This window comes from Callospermophilus lateralis, chromosome 6 (genome assembly GCF_048772815.1).
Source record: "Callospermophilus lateralis isolate mCalLat2 chromosome 6, mCalLat2.hap1, whole genome shotgun sequence".
Classification (NCBI taxonomy): domain Eukaryota; kingdom Metazoa; phylum Chordata; class Mammalia; order Rodentia; family Sciuridae; genus Callospermophilus; species Callospermophilus lateralis.
The window spans coordinates 159,900,533-159,919,568 of NC_135310.1; the positions used below are offsets into that span (position 1 = coordinate 159,900,533).

The 19,036-nt window shown below is 50.4% G+C and overlaps 1 protein-coding gene across 2 annotated transcripts; it reads right to left on the reverse strand.

The window, feature by feature from the left end:
• Positions 1-492: 492 nt before the first annotated feature.
• On the reverse strand, positions 493-16,711 carry Slc17a4 (solute carrier family 17 member 4). 2 transcript variants are annotated; one of them, XM_076857940.2, is made up of 11 exons: positions 16,621-16,711; positions 9,400-9,599; positions 8,612-8,845; positions 8,441-8,528; positions 7,919-8,005; positions 5,814-5,932; positions 5,564-5,725; positions 3,343-3,475; positions 3,115-3,262; positions 1,989-2,079; positions 493-627 (listed from the first exon to the last, which is right to left on the reverse strand). In XM_076857940.2, the coding sequence occupies exons 1-11, from the start codon at positions 16,709-16,711 to the stop codon at positions 493-495; spliced, it is 1,488 nt and encodes a 495-aa protein (XP_076714055.2). The 2 variants fall into 2 exon arrangements, with proteins under 2 accessions (XP_076714055.2, XP_076714054.2); XM_076857939.2 differs by having other exon boundaries at positions 9,394-9,599.
• Positions 16,712-19,036: the final 2,325 nt, after the last annotated feature.

Here is a 19,036-nt window from a genome sequence, read left to right on the forward strand (position 1 = left end):
TACGACTGAGCTGATCCCGATGGAGAGCTGGCATTCCCAGAGAGCAAGTTCGGAAGAGCCCACACCTGCTGCCCACACCACTGCAGGACGTTCATTGCTCCTGTTGGGATGGATTCACTCTCTGCCATCCTTTTCTCCTTGCAGGTTTTCGTGCAGACATCGTACCCACACGGAGCCTCAGAAGGGCCTGATTCCCTCCTGCCTCAACATGAGAGCGACTTTGCCTGCTTCGGTCTCCTGGTCTGGGGTACCTTCCATTGTTTCTGAACTTTCCATTGTTTGGGAAATGAAGAGACACACCTACGGTTTCCTCTGTAAAATCTCCCAGCCTGGTAAAATCTTCAGTATTACAGAGGCCAGGACATGAGGAGATACTGAGAACCAGGCCAGTTCCCATCACGGGGCTATCCAGCCACACAGGCTCAGAGGGGAAGGTCCGTGGGGGACAGCAGTGGACACCAAGTGAGGGAGCGCATGCGTCACTCTGTCTGTTCAGAGGTGGGTGAATCTCTGCTCTCTGGCCCAGTCCTGAACTTCTGCTTGGCCAAAGATGAGGTAGAAGACCAGGCCTGAGATGTTGACGGCAGCTGCCAGCAGGAACATGTTTCTCCAGCCAACCTCTGGATCCTGGAGACAGGAAACTGGGAGTTAGTAATGGCCAAGTGGTTCTCACCCTTCTGCTTCAGAGTCGGTGACCCTGTCCTGCTGCTCCCTCCCCTGCTCCAGCCTCGGGGCCTCTGGCTGTTCCTGGGATATGCAGTGGCTTTCCTGATGTGGGAGAGAATGCGCTGGGCTCCTCCCCCGGGGTCGCCCTCCTCCCTGGGTCACCCTCCCTCAGATACCCACTTGGCTCACTCTCTCACTTCCTCCCACCCCTTGGTTAAGAGCTACCTTCTCAGGGAGTCCTGCCTTGAGCACCCCACTTAATTGAAGTTGCAGTCCCTGGCACGTGTACCACACACGTTCCACTCTCCGTCGGTCATGCATTTTACCCTGGTTTTCTGTCTCTTTCCTATAGTATAGGTTTCACAAGGAGAGGGACTCTGGTTTGATTTATTCCCTTAAGCAATACAGGCACACCCAATATATACTTATTGAAAGAATCAATCAATCAGTCAATCAATCAATCAACCAATGGCAGGAGAAACAAGGTCAGTTGGAGAATTTCTATTTAAAAAAAAAACAAAAAAAAAAAACCCAAAAAACATTTCCCAACAATGTGTCGGTAGCTAGAAAAGAACTGCAACTTCCAAACAAAACACCCCCTTCTTAGTTATTCCCCACTTGTTTCTCCTGAAGGAAACCAGTAAGTGACAGGCAGGTGACAGAGTGACAACAGGTAAGTGTCACACCCGTATTTATGCAAAGGCTGTGTCAATAAGATCCGGAGGAGGCGCGAGTCATCAGGTGAATCTGCTGGTCTGACTCCTTCTCGTGCATCTCCCAGGGAGGAGGGCTGTGCCGAGGAAAGGCCCTGGACAGGGAACACTGGCCACATCCGTCTCTGCACTGGTGGCTCCTGAGCTGGCTCCACCACCTGCCACCACCACCTGCTGCCCACGTGGCATCTGGCCCATTCATCCTGTGAACACTGTAGAGTGACTGGCTCACTCCACAATGGTGGCCTTGAACTTTCAAGGCTTTGACGCTGACAGCCCTGCACCCAGGCAAACCGGGATGGATGGCCACTCTACTTTGCAAATATTACTGTCAAATATTCCTAGAGATTTTGCTTTTTATCTTGAGAAGCTCATTTTGCAAGGACTCACCAAGCATAAACATAACTGTGAGCATTCACATCCCAAGAATGTGGCCATTTCCTTGTATGCGGTCAGCCTGGGGCAGTAATGAGGACATGTGAGGTGCTTAGGATGCTAGAGTTTGATGAGCCCCATTAAAGAGGGAACACAAACACCCTTGCTTTAATGGCTGTGGCACAACCTTTGTGAGTTTCTTTTATGGACATTCATCAGAACGTTTGGCCTCACCTGGTTGATGAGCACTCCTGCTACGGTGGGCGAGATGGCTCCTGCTATGTGTGCAAAGATTTGCATCAGCCCCTTGAGGAAGCCAGCATACCTGGGGGCAGGGGGACACCATCAGTCAGCAGAGGGTCAATCTCGGCTGGGCTGTCGGGACTCATGCCTGACCCTGGGGAGCCTGGAACTGTGCTCACTCTTATTTTTATTTTTTTTTAATTTTTAAATTGATTTTTTAAAAAACAAATGATAGTGGAATGCATTACAATTCTTATCACACATATACAGCACAGTTTTTCATATCCCTGGTTGTATATAAAGGATGTTGACACCAATTCGTGTCTTCATGCATGTACTTTGGATAATGATGCCCATCACATTCCACCGTCCTTGCTAACCCCCTGCCCCCTCCCTTCCCTCCCACCCCTCTGCCCTATCTAGAGCTCGCCTGTTCCTCCCAGGCTCCCCTGCCCTCACTCCTGTTTAAACCTGAGTACCGTGAGCTGACTGAGCATTGGTAAACTCCTGGGCTGGGTCTGAGACTTCCAAGGGGTAGCCAGCACTAACTTGTCAGTGTCACGCATACAAATGGGCAGGGGAGGGTCTGCACCTGATGTGGATATTTTCTTGGTGCCGGCTATTCAGCCAGACCTTCTAGTTTTCTTGGGGGTAAGATGAGAGATGCTGCTCCCTGAGACCAAGGTGTCTCCACATGGTTTGCTGGTTCCTCACCTGAAGATGAAGTCTGTCCTGTTGCCTGAGATGGGACCTGACCAGAGCTGTGCCTGGGGGGGGGCTCTGTCCCCTCCCTGCTTGCCCATGTTGGAGGAGACTCCTCCACCTGGCTACCGTGCCTTCCCCTCAGCAAAGGCGTGGATGGGCCTGCCCGTGGAGCGTGACAAATGCTCTCGGTGGTCAGCCCTGGGTGTCTGACTCCCAGCAGAGCTGTCATGGGGCCACAGGGGGCTCTGGTTCACACCTGGAAGCACTAAGCTCTCAGCGACTGGCCAGCTCAGGTGACTTTCCCAGAGTGACCTGGATGTAGGCTGCAGGTGACATCTCTTTGACCTGCTGCAGGTCCCAGCAGGGCTGGGGACCTGAGCCAAGCTCTGTGAGAACGAGCGAGGGGTCCTACCGAGGAGCGATATCCAAGAAGTTCACCAGCACGCCGGCTTCACAGAGGCTGCTGAAGGCAGATGACAGCACCAGGAAGACCATGCTGGTGCTGTGGCTGGACCTGACCCAGTGCAGGGCCACCAGGACCCCAGAGGAGAAGACCACACCTGGGCAGAAGGACAGGTGGGATCAACAGGAGGCTGCACCGAGCCCCCCCAGCCACGCCTGCCGCCAGCTGGGCCCTTACCTATGGCAGTGAAGAGCTTCCTGATGGTGACAAGTCTGAGGACCCTTCTGGAGAGGAGAAAGTCGGCCAGGAGACCTGACAGGATGATGCAGACACAGCCAACCACAAACGGCAGAGCCGACAGGATCCCGCTCTGAGGGCGGAGAGGGGTGAGTGCATGCGCCCCCGCCCACCGAGACAGACAGTCCTCGAACAGACTGCCCACAGCTGTGGCTTTTCTTTATAGACACATCTGTTTTAATGCACATTTCAGGCATTGGAATGAGCCAATGAACTTTAAGTACTCGGGGAAAGATGTGCATATAGCTCAATTTAAAAAATATGTTCTCTTGACATATAAGGACCATGTGGAAATAGGTATTAAAAAGACCAAAGTCCAGCAGAAAAATAAAGGATATGAGCAAACAATTCACAGAAAAAGGAAAAAAAAGAGGATCCTAAACAAACCCAACTTCACTTAGAATAAAGCCATAGTGAGATGTTACTTTTCATGAATCAAATTGGCAAAAATTAAAAAAAAAAAGATTAACGTGTTTCGATGGCACTGCAGGGACTTGGGTCCTCACAGACATTAGTGGTGCCCACGCAGAACAATTTGACAACTATAATTGGATAGTGCATTTCCCCTCTGACTCAGCAATCTCCCATGTAGACATTTACTCCCCAGAAATCGTTGTGCAAATGTATGACAGATGAACAAGGCTTTTGCTGCAACGTTGTTCAATGATGGAAAACCCTAAATATTGCCCAGTACAGTTCCTGTGTACTGATATAAAGAGAACCTCAAGGTATACTAAATGGCAAAGACCTAGATTACAAGGCAAAACCATGACCCACAGGCCATAGGTTTGGTGAAAAAAAAAAAAGTTGAGAAAATGAGAATATATATTCATGTATGTTTGCATTCTCACAGAGAAACAATGGAAAAAATGTGAGAATCCAAAACAAAACAAAACAAAACAAACAACCTGTCAATAGAGCAGGCCAGGAAGACAGGGCAGATTAGAGACAAGACCCAGGGTAACATTTTTCACTCTTCATATAGCTTTATCAAGTCAAAATTATGTAGTTTTGCAAAGGTTGAAGCTTGTTATTTTTAATTCAACCTCCAAGTTAAATTCTTACTAAAGAAAACGAAGGGGAAATGAGATCACACTTTGCTTTGTATAATCCAAATAATGGAAAGCTTAGCTTGCCCCTAACTGTGCACAGATGGCAAGCCACGCCCATCCGGGTTAAGTGGAACAGGGGCACCCCGAGAGCAGCAGGCCTCCTGGGCTGCGGGCTTCCCGGCTGGGGAGCTCTACGGTTTGGCCACATTGACTTCCCATTTGACTGTCGTCCTCGTCAGCCTTGGCCTCCCCACCTGACTTTACACCAGAGACTGGGGCTCCTCCAGCCAGGCTCAGAGGTCTGCCGCTTGGCTCCGGCATCCTGCACGCCCGGTCTTCTGCACCCCTGGTTGCATTTCATTTTCCCCTTTGAGAGGACACAGAGCCACTCCTCCCTGGGGCTCTCGGAGTCAGTGCCTCCTTCCTGCACGTGTGCCCCAGGCTCTGATACCCTTAAGCAGGTCAGCTGTCCCTTGGCGACTGTGTGTGTTTCCACTGGAGGCAACCCCGCCTAAGAAGGCGCCTCTGTGAGCAGAGAGGTGGGAGGTGATAGTGGTCACTATGGCAGTAGCCACTCATAGGCTGCCACCTCTAATAACTCTTTGCCACCTGAAGACATCCATCTAGTGGAAATCGGACAGTTTCTCCAGCTGGCCAGCAACCATTCACTTTGTGAAGATCTGGAGGGTCGTACACCCACATGCACTCTTTTCTCCATGTCATACACGTACAAAATATTTTTTTTAGAGAAACATCATCCTCAATTTTTTTAGGTAAGCTCTACTTGGGACGGTTTTCATCTGTGCTTCTCGGTCACAGATTTTCATTGTGTCTATTACTTATGCTGCCAGCAGTGTCTCAGTCACAAATGTTGACTGAATTGAGAATAAAATGTTTGCAAAGGACTCTTAAACATGAATTGTGTGACTGTCACACAGACCTACAACCGTGACCCGCTGCTCCGACGAGCAGTAAACCACATGGCGAGGCTGCATTTCCGGCATGGAGTCCTGGGCCTAATCCACTCATTTTGCAACCACAGGAGACACAAAGGATTGTAGAATGAAGCATTTAAACAGAAGAACAAAATGAGCTTTCTCTGTACTCACATCTCTGAGGTTGGTTTGAAGTACGGAACTGATGTATGTGGGCGTGTACGACATTATGGTATAGAAAAGCCAGTATTCACAGAAGTAAGAGACTACGATGGCCCAAAGTGGCAGGGATAGGATCATGGCTTTTAAGGGCAGAGTCCAGCCTGGCGAACAGTCCTGGAAGAAAGCACATATCAACACCCGCTCCTTCGGAAAATGGGCTCTGCTCTGCACTGGGAGGTGCCAGGTCGTGGGGACAGGATACCTGTTGAGCCAGGGAGCACGTGATGTATCTCTTCTCACCAGCACTGATGAAGGGGTGATTCCCAGGGTCATTGTAAACGAGAGGAAACCAGAGGAGGCAGCAGGCACACCCAATTCCACCTGGGAAGAGAGGGTTGTTCTTTCAGCTGGCCTCTTCCCCAGGACGGCTCCTCGGTTGGCAGAATGACCCACACCCACACTGCAGCCTGTCACCAGCACCCGGCCCTGTGGTGAGTGGAGGCTCCCCACCGCGTGGCCAGGGTTCTTGCCCTGTTCTGAGCCCACCACTGCCAAGAGGAGCATGCTCCTGCTGACCCATTGTCCAAAGCAGATGACAGACACAGAGAGGAGTCACCCAGTTGCCTCACGGAACTACGAGAGTAGAGATGGCTGTTTTAAACCACTGAGATTCGGAGGTTTGGAAATGCAGCGGTATTGACGCAATAGCACGCTGCCACAAGCTAATAGTGTGTCTGTCCCATGTGCTTGGACATGTTCTCACTGTTCCTGTAGCAACCAGCATCCCTCCTGAGAGTCACGCTTCCACAAAGTCCCCTCCTCTCCACCTTTCCATGTCTTTCCCTTATCCTGAAGCACTTGAGATGTAGCAGCAGCACATTCTAGGTGCAATGGATCGCCCAATTTCTAGAGAAATGAAATTATTCCTCTGGGAAGGAATCGTCCCGAATTTTCACATTATTTTGGTCCCCAGGAACTTGACATCAGCACTGAGTGGCCACATGACCCTTCTTGGAATTCTCCCCTTAGAGTCAGGTGTGGTGGTGCACGCCTGGGATCCCAGTGGCTCGGAAAGCTGAGGCAGGAGAATCCTAAGTGCAAAGGAGACCCTAGCAACTCAGCTAGACCCTGTCTCTAAATAAAATGTGAAAAGGGGCTGGGGATATGGCTCAGTGGGTAAACGCCCCAGGATTCAATCCCTGGTATCAAAAAGGAAAAAAAAAATTCTCCTCTTAGAATCTTGAGAGAGTTTTAATTGTTCTCGCCACATAAGCGGCTTGCCATTTTCACGTCCCTTCACAAACATTACACAGCAGACACCTCCATCAAGCATTGTGCTAAATTTTGAGACTATAGGATACAAAAATACAATTTTTCCCTCAAGGAAGTTAATGGGGTAGGGGGATAGACATGAAAATTAGCAATGTGGTGGACTGGGGTTGGAGGGTGTTAATAGTGACTCAACAAGTCTTTAGTGGTTCCTATTTTGTACATGCTGCTTGCTAATCCTCAAACTCACAAGCATGGTAAATCTTTCTCATTGTTTAGTAAATTTCATAATCTGCCCTTTTGGCATTTTTTTAATGAGAGTCTTTGAAGACTGATATTCTATAGCAATTAATATTCATACATATTTTATGCATGTAGTGGCCTAATGTTACAGGAGCCCTTGATTTAAGAGGATGACCCTCTGTTGTAAACACTAGTGGCACTCACCCTAAGGAACCAGGGAATTTACAGGTGGGATATCCGAGTGTGTCACAAGTCAAATATACAAACATGAACTGGTAGCAGCAGGGCAGTCCCATCCAGAGCTCAAATGAAAGTAAAACGTGAAGCTGTGAACTATTCTGCAGCATCTTTCTGTGTATTGGGTCCACTCTTTAGACTCTGGTGGTCTGTCCTGAGGACTTTACTGACTGATTCTCCACTCCAGGCAGTATTTTACCTATGATTAGTTTGCATTCACATAATTTTCTGGAAGTGGTAAAGAATGTGTTCAATAAATAAGCACAGACTGAATCATAGCCTGTGATCACAGTTCTCCTGAGATAACATTTTTGATGTCTTATGAGAGAAATGGCTCTGGGATCCTTTGGTCCAACTTAGAAGCAGTAAAGAACCCTGTGATACCCCTTAATCCATAAGGCTATTCTAGCTTTGCACCGAGGCTACTGAAACTTCACTGCTGTCGTAGAAGCCGGCATGAGTCACCGCACGATTAGAGCTGAACAGGATCCGCTCATGCCTCCTCAGGGTCCATACCTACTTGGACTGGCTCACCCAGGGTAAGCGGCATTACAGAGATCATACTTAATGCCCCTTGTCTTCAAGGAAAATTCCAAGATTTGAAGAGCACAGACTCACCAAATATATAGAAGACATAAGGCCATCCTATGTTCTGGCAGATGAGGCCACCCGTGAGAAGGACAATGAAGGTCCCCAGCATTGACCCTGAATGGAAGATGCAAGTGTTCTGGGTGAGAGCCAGGCTTGGGAGTCCACGCGCTTCCCACAGAACTGCCAGGACTGCAGGCACGGGCTTCCATCCAGGTTGCCCGGCTGCAAAGCCTGCTCCTCCTCTCGGAAGCTGTGTGACCTTGGATGATTGTTAGCTATGTGTGCCCCAAACTCCTTAGGTGAGAAAGGAAAAGAATTCTACATGGCTGACTCACAAGACTGTTCTGAGACTAATAGGAAATGGGTACGTACGAAACACAAGAATGTTGGTGCACAGCCGTGCCCAGTTCTGATCAAGGTAGTGCAGGCTGCTGCTTGCGAGCCAGGGCTGTGGTGATGGTGATTAGAACGTGAGGTCTCTGGGCCTTTGAGGGGTGTGGCCCGGCGCTCTTGGACAAGGTGAGTGAAGGTGAGTGGGAGGTCAGTTACCTGATCCAGCAATGGAGGTGAGTTGACTCCTTTCCAGCGGGGGAGCCCATTTGACCCAAATTGAATATTGACCTGTTAATACCATAACCTGGAGGGGGGATTTCTGATCTTAGGAACATGAGATCATTCTGGAAGCTAGGTTCCATTCACACTTGGGAAACGTCTTAGTACCTGGGCTATGCCTTGGACGACCCGAAGGGCGATGAGCAAGGCCACTCCAGCGTCAGCCGCCAGCGGGATGAAGAGGGTCAGGACGGAGGAAGCCAACAGGCCGGTGCCGACCACGTACTTGGCTCCAAATACCCCAGCCACGTAGCCCGTGGGGATGGGGGCCACGAAGGAGCCATAGTTGAGGGAGCTGAGGATGATGCCCTGGATCTCAGGACTCCAGTCGTATGCAGGGGCCTAGGCAACAAAGGCGACCTCACTGCCGGTCTGTGCTTACAAAGTCCGCTTCATATCGTGAGGACTCGCAGGCAAAAAGAAACACGCCATTCTCTTTCCTATTACCTCTCTCCCACTCTTCCAAGTTACCAACTTCAGAAAAGGAAAAAAAAAGCTTAAGCATATGCCTAACACGCTCTTCCCCGCCACCCTGACACAGCTAACTGACCAGTTAAAATATGAGCGTCCATGAAGAAAGAAAGCTTATAAAGAAGCAGAGACAGTAGACTCAAATCTGTGGAATTTGTTTTGTGGTGATTTCTATCACTGTGGGGTAAGAATTTATGTCCACCAAATGGTAAAGGCTGTTTCCTTTATTCTAACTTAGCTCCTGCTTATACTCGTAAAGTCTCCTTAGACACACAGTATGCTCTTGTGCTGTTCCTGGCACATAGTATGCGCTCAATAAACACATTTACTGGCTAAAAGAGTTGCGTTCTTTTATGAGATAACCTCTTAAGATGATCCACTTGAGTGAAACAAAGGGTCCAGAGCCTCACTGAACTCACCACTGCCTTGGATTCCTTTAGAGATGAGTTCCAGGGGTCCTGGGGATGCGTGGGGGGCATCTCCGTGGAGGCATGGGGCTGGCTGGGAGCCGCTGTGCTGTTCACCATGGCTGTGATGGCGATGCTCAGGTTCATTTGTTGGGTGTAAATTGAAAAATTACAGAGCTGCAAGATGAGGGCCAGCCCATGTCGGACGGAACAGAGACCTGCAAGAAGGGCACAGAAGGCCCCATCAGGACACCCGCCCACCCTTCCAGGTCCAGAAGATGAGAAGGTTGACATCTACCTGAGATGGAGAAATATGGGGACAGCAGACCTTGCGGTGCTGGTGTCTGGGGACCCCTGTCCCCTGGGGGATGTGGGAACAGCAGCCCCTTAGAGGCATTGCTCAAGCAGAGGCGTGAGGCGCGTGTGGAGTCAGGGGGAGTGAGCCTGAGGGCAGGGCTCTCCAGGGCCTGAGATGAGAGGTTGGGGGCGGATGGGAAGAGCACTGCAGAGAGAGAACCGGCAGAGTCAGCGACCCACTGCATATGGAGAGCCAGACTGAAGAACGTCCCTGGCCTGGGAGCTGACATGGTGCGAAATGCCGCTTATAGAACGAGGGAACCCGGGCATTTAACTTGTTTCCAGGCTCAGGGGAGACGCTACCTGAAAGGTAGGCTAGGGTCAGAGTGCAGACGCGTTTCATCTTGGTCTTGATACTCTGGGGCAAAAATGATGTCCCCATAATCCAGGCTTGCACAAAACTTGCTCTTGTTCCATGGGAACTGTGGGGCCAACCCTTGATCAAGAAAGATACACGAGTCTGATGATGGTTGGAAGGGATGATAGGCTGTGGAGAAATCCAGAAGCAACGCATGATCCCTGCCCTGGGCAGTGAGTGTCCTTCCCAAGCTCCTGCAGGGAGCAGATGCACCTGGAGCAGGCCGCACTGGGCTTCTTCCTCTGCAGATGCTCCTTCAGGTCTGGGAGCTGACAGTCTAACTCCGGGGCACTTAACTGTGCATGGACCATCGGTCACTGTCTTGTGGATTCAGCAGATTAAACTGAGAAGGGTCGTCACAGCTTCAGCATCGCCTCCTGCTGCCCACGTCTCCAGGCCTGTCTCTCTGTCCCAGGGGAGACTTCCTACTTCTCTTCAGTTAAGGCCCACACAGTAGGTTAAGTACCTTGTATTGCTTCTGCAACTGAGGTTTGGTTTTTTTCCCCTATTATTTTCATCAGCTTATTTTTTTCCCTCTTGAGTTTTGACTTAAAAAAATAAAACGAAAAGAAGGATTTTATGTACAAATAATGGGGAAAATGAGTTATTTTTGCTGTTTGCAACATTTATTTCATTACTTAACTTTATTCACCAGCATTTTCAAAACTTTGCTAAATAGGAACAATAGGAGCAAGCACTCCTGCTACCTCTGAATGTCCTGGGAGTGCCTCTCATGTGACATCCTCTAGCAAGCCATTGGGAGTCAGTGTGACCTGTGTCTAAACTGCAGCAAGTTATCCTGTGCCCATTTTTAGGTAATTTTTTTTTCAATCCTGGCATCAGTTACCTGGATCCCACCCCCAGATGTTGTATCAGAGATGTGTGTTCCTGGAAAAGTTATTGATCTCTCTGTGGCCACCTGTTGCACCTGTAAAGCAGGGGTCATGATGGAGCCCCACCTCCAGGCACCATGAGAGGAAGTGAGTCAGCTCACAGAAATTCACTTATTATTATTAGTAATATTTGACTTTCCTTGCATTTGGGGAATATCTCTTCTTAATACACTGTTTTTAATAAAGAATATGATTTGTTATCTTAGAATTTTACTCAGCATATGTAATTGAGCTTGGGGTGTGTGTGTGTGTGTGTGTGTGTGTGTGTGTGTGTGTGTGATTTCTGCCCTACATGTTACCTTTGCAAGAAGAAGGAGAAGAAGGAGAAGGGGGGTGAGGGGGGAGGGGGAAGAAAGCTCTAAGCTCTCCATCTTGATCTGTGGTCAAGACATAGACATTTTCATTTTCCCTTAATAAACTTTCTGTGTTAGGACAGTTTTAGGATCATAGAATCACTGAGTTCCCACACGTCACACAGGTTTTCCCTATTATGAACCTTGTGTATTGGTAAGGCACATTTGACACGCTTCGTGACCTGTGTTGACCTACTCTCACTAACTGAAGCCCATGCTTCACCTGAGAACTGAAGTTCTCAGCTTTCCCCCGCTGGGCGTCCCCCTCTGCATTTGGTTGTCGGGTCTCCGACCCACTCTCTTACCCTTCTATTCTCTTTTTTGTGATAGTGTTGACGATTCTGAAGAGTCCCCTCCAGCTGCTTTATGGAATGTGCCTTGATGGCATACAGGATGTTTTCTCATGGTCACACAGGGGCCGTGAGCTTTTGAGAGGAAGCCTGAGGTGTGGAGGTGAGCTGTGTCCTCACTGCATGGTACCAACGCTGCCCAACTGCCCATGTGGCTGTCACTTGGACCCTTGGCTGCAGTTCAGGGGGGCTGTCTGTTCTCCCTAGGAAAAGTACACTGCAGCGCACCAGCCAGGACCTGCGCTCGACATCGGCTTGCGTTCTTTGGAAGTCTTCCACCCAAGCTACTCGGGTATTTTCCTGCTCCTTAGGAGTCTCCCAGTTTTTCTAGAGAGGCAACCAAGACAATTTGTGTGTTGGTTTGTTTGATTAAAGGGAAAAACTCTTTTTTTTTTTTTTTTACAACTTTCTCCATTTCTTACATGTTTTTTGAAATATGCAATTTTAATTTTTCTTCTTGATCATAATTGCAAAATTATGACTATATAAGATTAAAATAAAGTATATATTCATAGATATAATTACTAGGACATCAGTTGCTGCATGTTTTCTCATAGTCAGTCTATTATATCCGTTTCAGTGCTTCTATCTCCCGGTTTTCCGCAGGGTGTCTCCTCTTTGCTTGGTTAGTCTGAGAGGCAGATTGCTTGCTATCTTGCTGTGAGTGGCATCTTCTTTATCCAAGAACCACTTCTTGCATAGGTTTTTCACCTCAGTCTCCTTCACACCTGAGTTCACGTGATCTTCCTCATTTCCTTACTTCGATGTTCTGCGTTCTTCCCTTGAATGGGAAGCTGCGTGACGTCCCCTTCCTGAGGGCCGTCTTCTCCCTCTGCAGGTCTGTCACCCGCCGTGGGCTAGTCTGGCTGCCTCTCTCTCAGGCCGCGGCTCCACGCAGCCGGTTGGACTTTCCATAGTGACAGCTTCTCTCCTCGCTGCTGCCAGTCCCCTAGTAGTTCTGTGGTGACACTTTTCCCCCTTAGTCTCTTTTCCCCTCTACTCTGAGGTCGTGTTTCGTATTTTCCTGTCGGTGTGCTTCATACTGTAACAAGCTGCTTTACCACCATCATCTCACCAGTACTGGGAGCCTGAGGAAGTGTGAGGTGAAGCAGTCTCCATTTCCCGCTAAAATAAGCACGCAGAGCACCCAACACGAGGGCTGACGACCGCGGCTCTGGCTGGTGGGGTGAGCCAGCTCCTGGGGAGTGAGGGCGCTACTGCAGGCCCTCCTTGAGGGGCCACATGGGACTCTTCAGATTTAACTGCACACAGAGCTCAGAGCAGTGCCTAACAGGACACCCACTCATTATGCTACAGCTCTTAAAATGAGCCGCTACCTTTCTCTAGTGCCCTTTTAATCTCTTTAATCCAGCACATTCCCTTCCTGTCTTCCCCCTGTGCCAACATACACATACACACAGGCCCCTGTGGGGCCCTGAGGCCTCCACCTGGAAGGGCCAACTGCACGTGGTGGCTTTGTTCTGTGTGTTGATACCCCACGAGGGTCACCTTTGCTGGCTGGAGGCAAGGCTGGCCGCGGGTGGCGGTGGTGTGTGGGGCCATGGACTTCCTCCCCTGTTAAAGGGAAGGTGACTATCATTATAACTCCGCTGTAGCACTGCGGACGTGGGCCAGCGCTCTCCAGTGTCTGAGCTGGTGTCTGCGGCCACTCCTGCTGGCCTCTGCTCCATGGCGCTGGCTCTGAGGCTAAACTGCAGATCTTTAGAAAGGCCCAAGAGCCAAGACGGGAGGCTCCTCCACCAGTGGCCACTGCAGGCCCTGGGGGGCCGCGCCCCTGTGGCCTGCACAGCTACTGCCCTGGGAGCCTGACGGGAGACCACGGAGTGCTTTCCTCTGAACCCTGCCCTGTGCTTCCGGGACAGGTGGCCGGGCGGCTCCTGGCATCCCCCCTGACTTTCAGATTGTGTTAGGTCTGTGTCAAGGGCTGTAGAATGGCCGGCTCCCTGGTTTCCGCCTCAGTGGAGGTACTTTCTTAAAGTGTACAGCCGACTCTTCTTACTTCCACAGTCCAGAAGGGGCTCTACCTGCAGATGGGCCTGCAGGGGCCATAGGCAAGGGCGTATCTAAGTCCACGAGGTCTTTTTGACAGGAGGAAAGGAAATGTCCCTGACATTGCTTATAGAGTCTCAGTGTCATCCCCACCCTTAGGCGATCTCTGCAGTCCCAGGGTGGGGACAGGTGCATGGAGCACTGCATACATGGCTTAGGTTAAGGGCACCTGAGTGGCAGGCCACTCCCCTCATGCTAGGCACAGAGAGAGAGAGTGTGAGTGGCAGACCGCTCACCCCATAGGCATATCCTGGGCGTAAGGCCATGTGTGGCCTTCCCTGCGCTTGCTCCATGGCCCACTCCTCGACTGGTCACTGCAAGGACAGTTATCAGACATTGCACTGGTGGCTGCTGTAATCTGCTTGGCTGCTGCCTGAGGATACATATATGGCAACTGTGCAATAAAATCAGACCTGCTTCCTGCTTCCTGCTTGGTCTCAGGAGTGATTGATTAGTGACTCCGTAGCCACACTCTCCTCTGCCCTGTTCTGTGGACCTCCTCGCTGGACGAGAGAGCCCACACACCCCAGAGGGGCACAGATGTGGAAACTGCAGTCTTCGGACTGCCATGCAAACAGGATTCTGCTCAGATTTTACCCGCGGGTTGCCAGGCGCCTGTGTGTGGAAGGCTGAGTGCACTGAGGAGCCGTGGTGCTCCCAAGGCAGCTCCAGGCAGCGACTGGGCATCAGTGTTAGCAGGCGGGGAAGCTAGGCCTGGGACTCTGGGATGCCCTAAAAATCGCCCTCTTTGCCATGTGCCTAGCTGGGGTCATTGGCAGTGAAGGGGTCATTACCACTTCTGGTTTTCCCCAAAAGTGACCAACCTACTTGTTTCCCTAGGCTTCCAGAGTCTGTGGAACCTTCTCGCCCCCTGTACTGAACCGCTCTCTTCTTGAAATGCTTAGACAGGCTTCGGTTGTTCTAATCAAACTCAGACTGACCCAGCAGCTCATGGGCCTCTGTGGTAAAGGGGGTCACAAGGCAGCGTGGGGTCTGTCTCCATCGCAGCCCCACGAGTCCTTAGCTGAATCCTGAAACTGAAGGAACAGTGACCCTCCAGCAGAACCTGGGGCCACTCCTTTTCACTCGGGGTCTCTGGGGGCCTGGGAGGATAAGCAGATCCAGATGTGACCAGGTGACCAGAGTGGCACATGGTGGTGACAGGGTACTTCTCCACACCCCATGAAACTCCTGCACTTGGTGTCCGGGTGTCTTGGGAGCCCAGTGATGTCCAGCAAAGACTTCAGGGGCCTTTGGGACCCTCAGTGCCCAGAGGAGCCCCCAGCCATGGCCTGGGGTCTGATACTGAAGACTAAGGAGCACCCTGTGGACACAGAAGGAAAGCTGAAGTGGACACTAGCGATGGACCCAGAAAGGGTCTGCTCCTGCAAGTTCCCGAGAGACGCGTGGAGCTGGCTGAAGAGCGGAGCCAGCAGCAGGGGTTCTGGCTTGTCAGTTGGGGAAGCTGCCCAGAAGGGACGGCTGTGTAGCAAGCTGCCTTTCGCATCGCCAGGCTGCATAGGGGTACAAAGGCTCTGGCTGACTCAGCTGGACGCCCAGGTGGTCACCAGAGGGCTGAGCAGCCTGATGGACAGGTGTCCTAGAAGACTGCAGGAAACGGGGACGATCACACGTGAATTTCCCTTTAGACAAAGTATAAATGAGCACTCTAAGGACTGCCAACAGGCGGGCGGCAGAGGGGACAGCGTGTGAGTGGCAGTTGTAATAGCTAACAGTGCCTTAGTGCTTACTGGGTGTGAGGTGCTGGTCTATGGATTTATGGTCTAATGAATCTAATTCTTGGGGCAACAGTTCAAGTTAGTTTGTGTTATTGTTACCCCATTTTTGAAATGGCGGACTGAGATATGGAACGTTCAGGTAAATTTGTCTAACATTACGCAGCTCAGAAACGGCAGAATGAGGACTGCCAACTCGGGGAACCTGGCCTTTGACCCTTGTTCTGACCCTGGATGTCGTGCTGTGTCACGGTACATCTTTATACGTAAGTTTTTCACGTCATTGGTTACTGATTGGGGGGAGGGGACTGAGGGGCAGGGCAGACAGGATAGAAGAATCTGGCCAATGACATAGTCCAAAAGACGGCAAAACACACAGAGACAAGGGAGCACTGGAACCAGTGCCAGTGGAATAGCATTCATTCTGGATGGCAAGGTGGTGGGCTGCAGGATGAGCATCAGCAGGTGCATCCTGAGTCCCCTGGTGGGCTAGACTGGGGAGCCTCTGTTCTTAAAGACATGCACACTTCCCACAGACGCACTGGCCAACGTGTTGAGCTTTTAAGTGTTCCATCTTGGTCAGTGTTTTGCTTTGTGAAGGCATTATTTTAGGGCCAGCCTGTATCCTTAGAAAAATCAATGCATAACGGTTATAAGTCATTAACAACTTGGGGTAAAATAAGGCATTCCGTGTTTGACCTTGTGGCATAACCCAGCAAAACACCAATTGCAGATGAGAGGAAGGAGGATGGAAGGTCTAGGACACGGTGGGAAAGAAGGCCTGCTCCTTTCGAGGCGGGTCTGGGTGCAACATGAGCTGAGAGATCCACCGGCACGAGCCCTGGATGTTTTCAGAGAAGCCAAAGTTGCTTTCCATGTTTCCTACTTAGAATCTGCTTCATTTTTCATTTGTTCATCTCTAAATAATATCGTACTCCACACCTTTTCTATCTACCTTCAAGATTTCTTGTGAGAAATGAAATAGGAGTAAAACTGCTTTTTAGCTATGTACGATTCTTGGCAACTAGCAGTAGCAAAAAATGCTATACACCAACAAAAGGGAGGTTGCAGTGACAGAAATCCCAGTTTTTCCCACAGTCACATCCCCACGCATGATTTTACCTTTCCTGGGGGCTTGCTCTTGAGCGGTGTTTGAATGACCATCGCTGGAAATGTCTCCTGCTGCCGCCTTGACAGCAGCTTCAGTAGACATGCTGGTCCTCTCCTCCCAGGGCCTGGCATTCACCCACTGAAGTAAAAGAGCACAAAAGCAAATAAGGACAGCGAAGTGTCCTGCGTCTTACACAACACGGCTCCAGTCTTCCCTCCTAAGAGTTAGGAAGGATCACCGTTTGGTGGGAAGAGGACTGCACTTGGGCTCAGTAAGTGGGTTTGTGATTGGGTGGTCTTGGAAAAGTCACAGTCACTCCAAAGTGAGGAATCTAGCCTGCATTGCTTGGTAAACTCTAAGATTCTGTCTAGTTCTGCATCCCTGTGACATTAAGCTGATACTCACATCAACTGGACATGGAAACCTGACCAACCTATTTGAAATTTCATCTGGAAGATTTCAGTGGATTAAAATAATTGGAAGAAAAAAAAAAAATCCCTGTCCATTACAAGCACCTAGAAAGAGCGAATAAAACGTGTCAAACATCACTTTAAAAACCTGGCTCCAAAGATAGCGAGCAATCTCCCCATGGATGTAATGAAAAGTGAGAGGCACACACTAACTTCAGAGACTGGGACCAGTGATCCAGGAGCGAGGGATCTGGGGCCCTGTACACGGGAAGAAGGAAGCCTTTGGCTCATGCCAGGAAGAAGATCACAATGGAGAGTCTAATACACAGCCAGAAGCCTTCAAGAGGTTCAAAACTCAGTTTAAAAGGCTCTGTGCATGGCACCATGAGCCGGTGGCACACTCTCTGGAGAGGCAAGAGGAGGTGGTGGCAGGAAGGGAATGAGAAGCCAGAACAACGGTCCCTCTCTGCACAGGCCCAGGCCGGATGTGCTAATTCCAGGACACGACCATCTGGAGACTGAAAATGATCAGTAGACACTTTGCCACTTGGAAACAACCAGAGAAGTTCTAGGGCCAAACGGATGTGGAGAGCAAGGGTGGGGCAGACATTGCTGTGAACTAAGAAACTTCCACCTGCTCTCTGGAGTGCAGCATCTACTAACACACAGAAAGATGTCGCCTCCCGTCTCTGCACATCGCCACTGCAGCTGTTCAATGAGCACCTGGCAGACAAGCACCCGATCTGCTTCCTTCAAAGCACAGATGCAGGACCACGGAGCCCTGCAGTCTGTATCCGAGTTCAGAAACAAACTGAAAACTGAATTGAAATCCAAAGCAATGCTCATGGGTAAAGTAGAGGGGTCCTGTTAATTCTGAGAAGAAACTGGTAGAATAAAGTATGGAACATTCTGCTTTAAAAAATAAGAATGATGTGTGTATCCTTCCTGGCCACACCCTGGGGCAGCTAGTTGGACAGAAAAGACTTTTTCAGCTGTAAGAATTGAAGACTACTTTCACTGTGAAAATTTCCCCTACAGCCATAGGGCTCTTCAAGTGAACCAATGCCTGAGAGTTCGCTCTCGGCTGCTCATTCAGTGGTTCAGTAAACATTTATGGGATAAATGAACGGAGCGCTGTTCCTCCATGGCCCCTTCTCCTGCATGATTAAGGACTTGGTTCTCTCTCAACCACCCCACTTCCTTGCTTTTGTAACTGAAGCACTTGCCAGGTTTCCATATAACCAGCAATCATGGCTTTTCTGGAGCTTCTGAGAACACCGAGATTTAGCAAGAGAGAGCAGAGATAGGACAATGCTATGGTATGACAAGGGACGCATCCAGGGACAATAGCTGAGACATGGGCTCTGGTCAAAGTTACCCCCAGGAGGGGGTGTAGCATGAAAGGAATACACATCAGTGGCACTTGCTATAAAGAAAACAAGAGCAGCCTGGCACTCAATGGTGACTCGCACGAGGGAGAAGGGTCAACGGTGCCAGTCCAGCTGCTGTACCTTGTCTGCACAGATGCGTGTATTTTAGCTGAAATGGGAAGGACGAGAAGGAGGCAGAGGTGGACAAGCGCAGCTGGGTGTGTTTCCTGGGAGACCGTGGTGCAGTGTGGTCATGCAGGGTGTGTGAGGGCTAGAAGGAGAGGAGACCCCTGGGTGGGCTGGGCCACACCACTTAGGGCCCTACAGGCCTGGGGATGGCAGGGGACCACCTTGACTGAGGTGTGGTATGTGGTCCATAAGGGGCCAGATGAGGACCAGGAGCCCGGGGAGGAAGCCGTGTCTTCCCCTGAGCAAGAGTCGATGGCGGCTGGGCTGGGACGGCTGTGTGACAGGACCACGTCCTGGGCTTCTGTTGGGGGCGAGCCAGTTAGACTTGCTAAGGTGGCCCTGCAGGAATGAGAGAAAGGCGGGACTCATCCGACGTCTAGATGAAGGCTGGAGCCCAGGAGAGAATGGCGGTGTGGCAGTGAGGCAGGAACGAGTGAGGGGCTCGGGTTCCAGACAGA

Bases quoted from the DNA above. Each gene is read 5' to 3' on its own strand.
- Slc17a4 (XM_076857939.2), bottom strand. From the start codon at position 16,711: ATGTCTACTGAAGCTGCTGTCAAGGCGGCAGCAGGAGACATTTCCAGC. The intron at 8,846-9,393 runs GTGAGTTCAGTG...TTTGTTGCCTAG, and splicing joins TAAAGGAATCCAAGGCAGTG to GCCCCTGCATACGACTGGAG. The intron at 628-1,988 runs GTGAGGCCAAAC...TCCTGTCTCCAG, and splicing joins CAGGAGTGCTCATCAACCAG to GATCCAGAGGTTGGCTGGAG.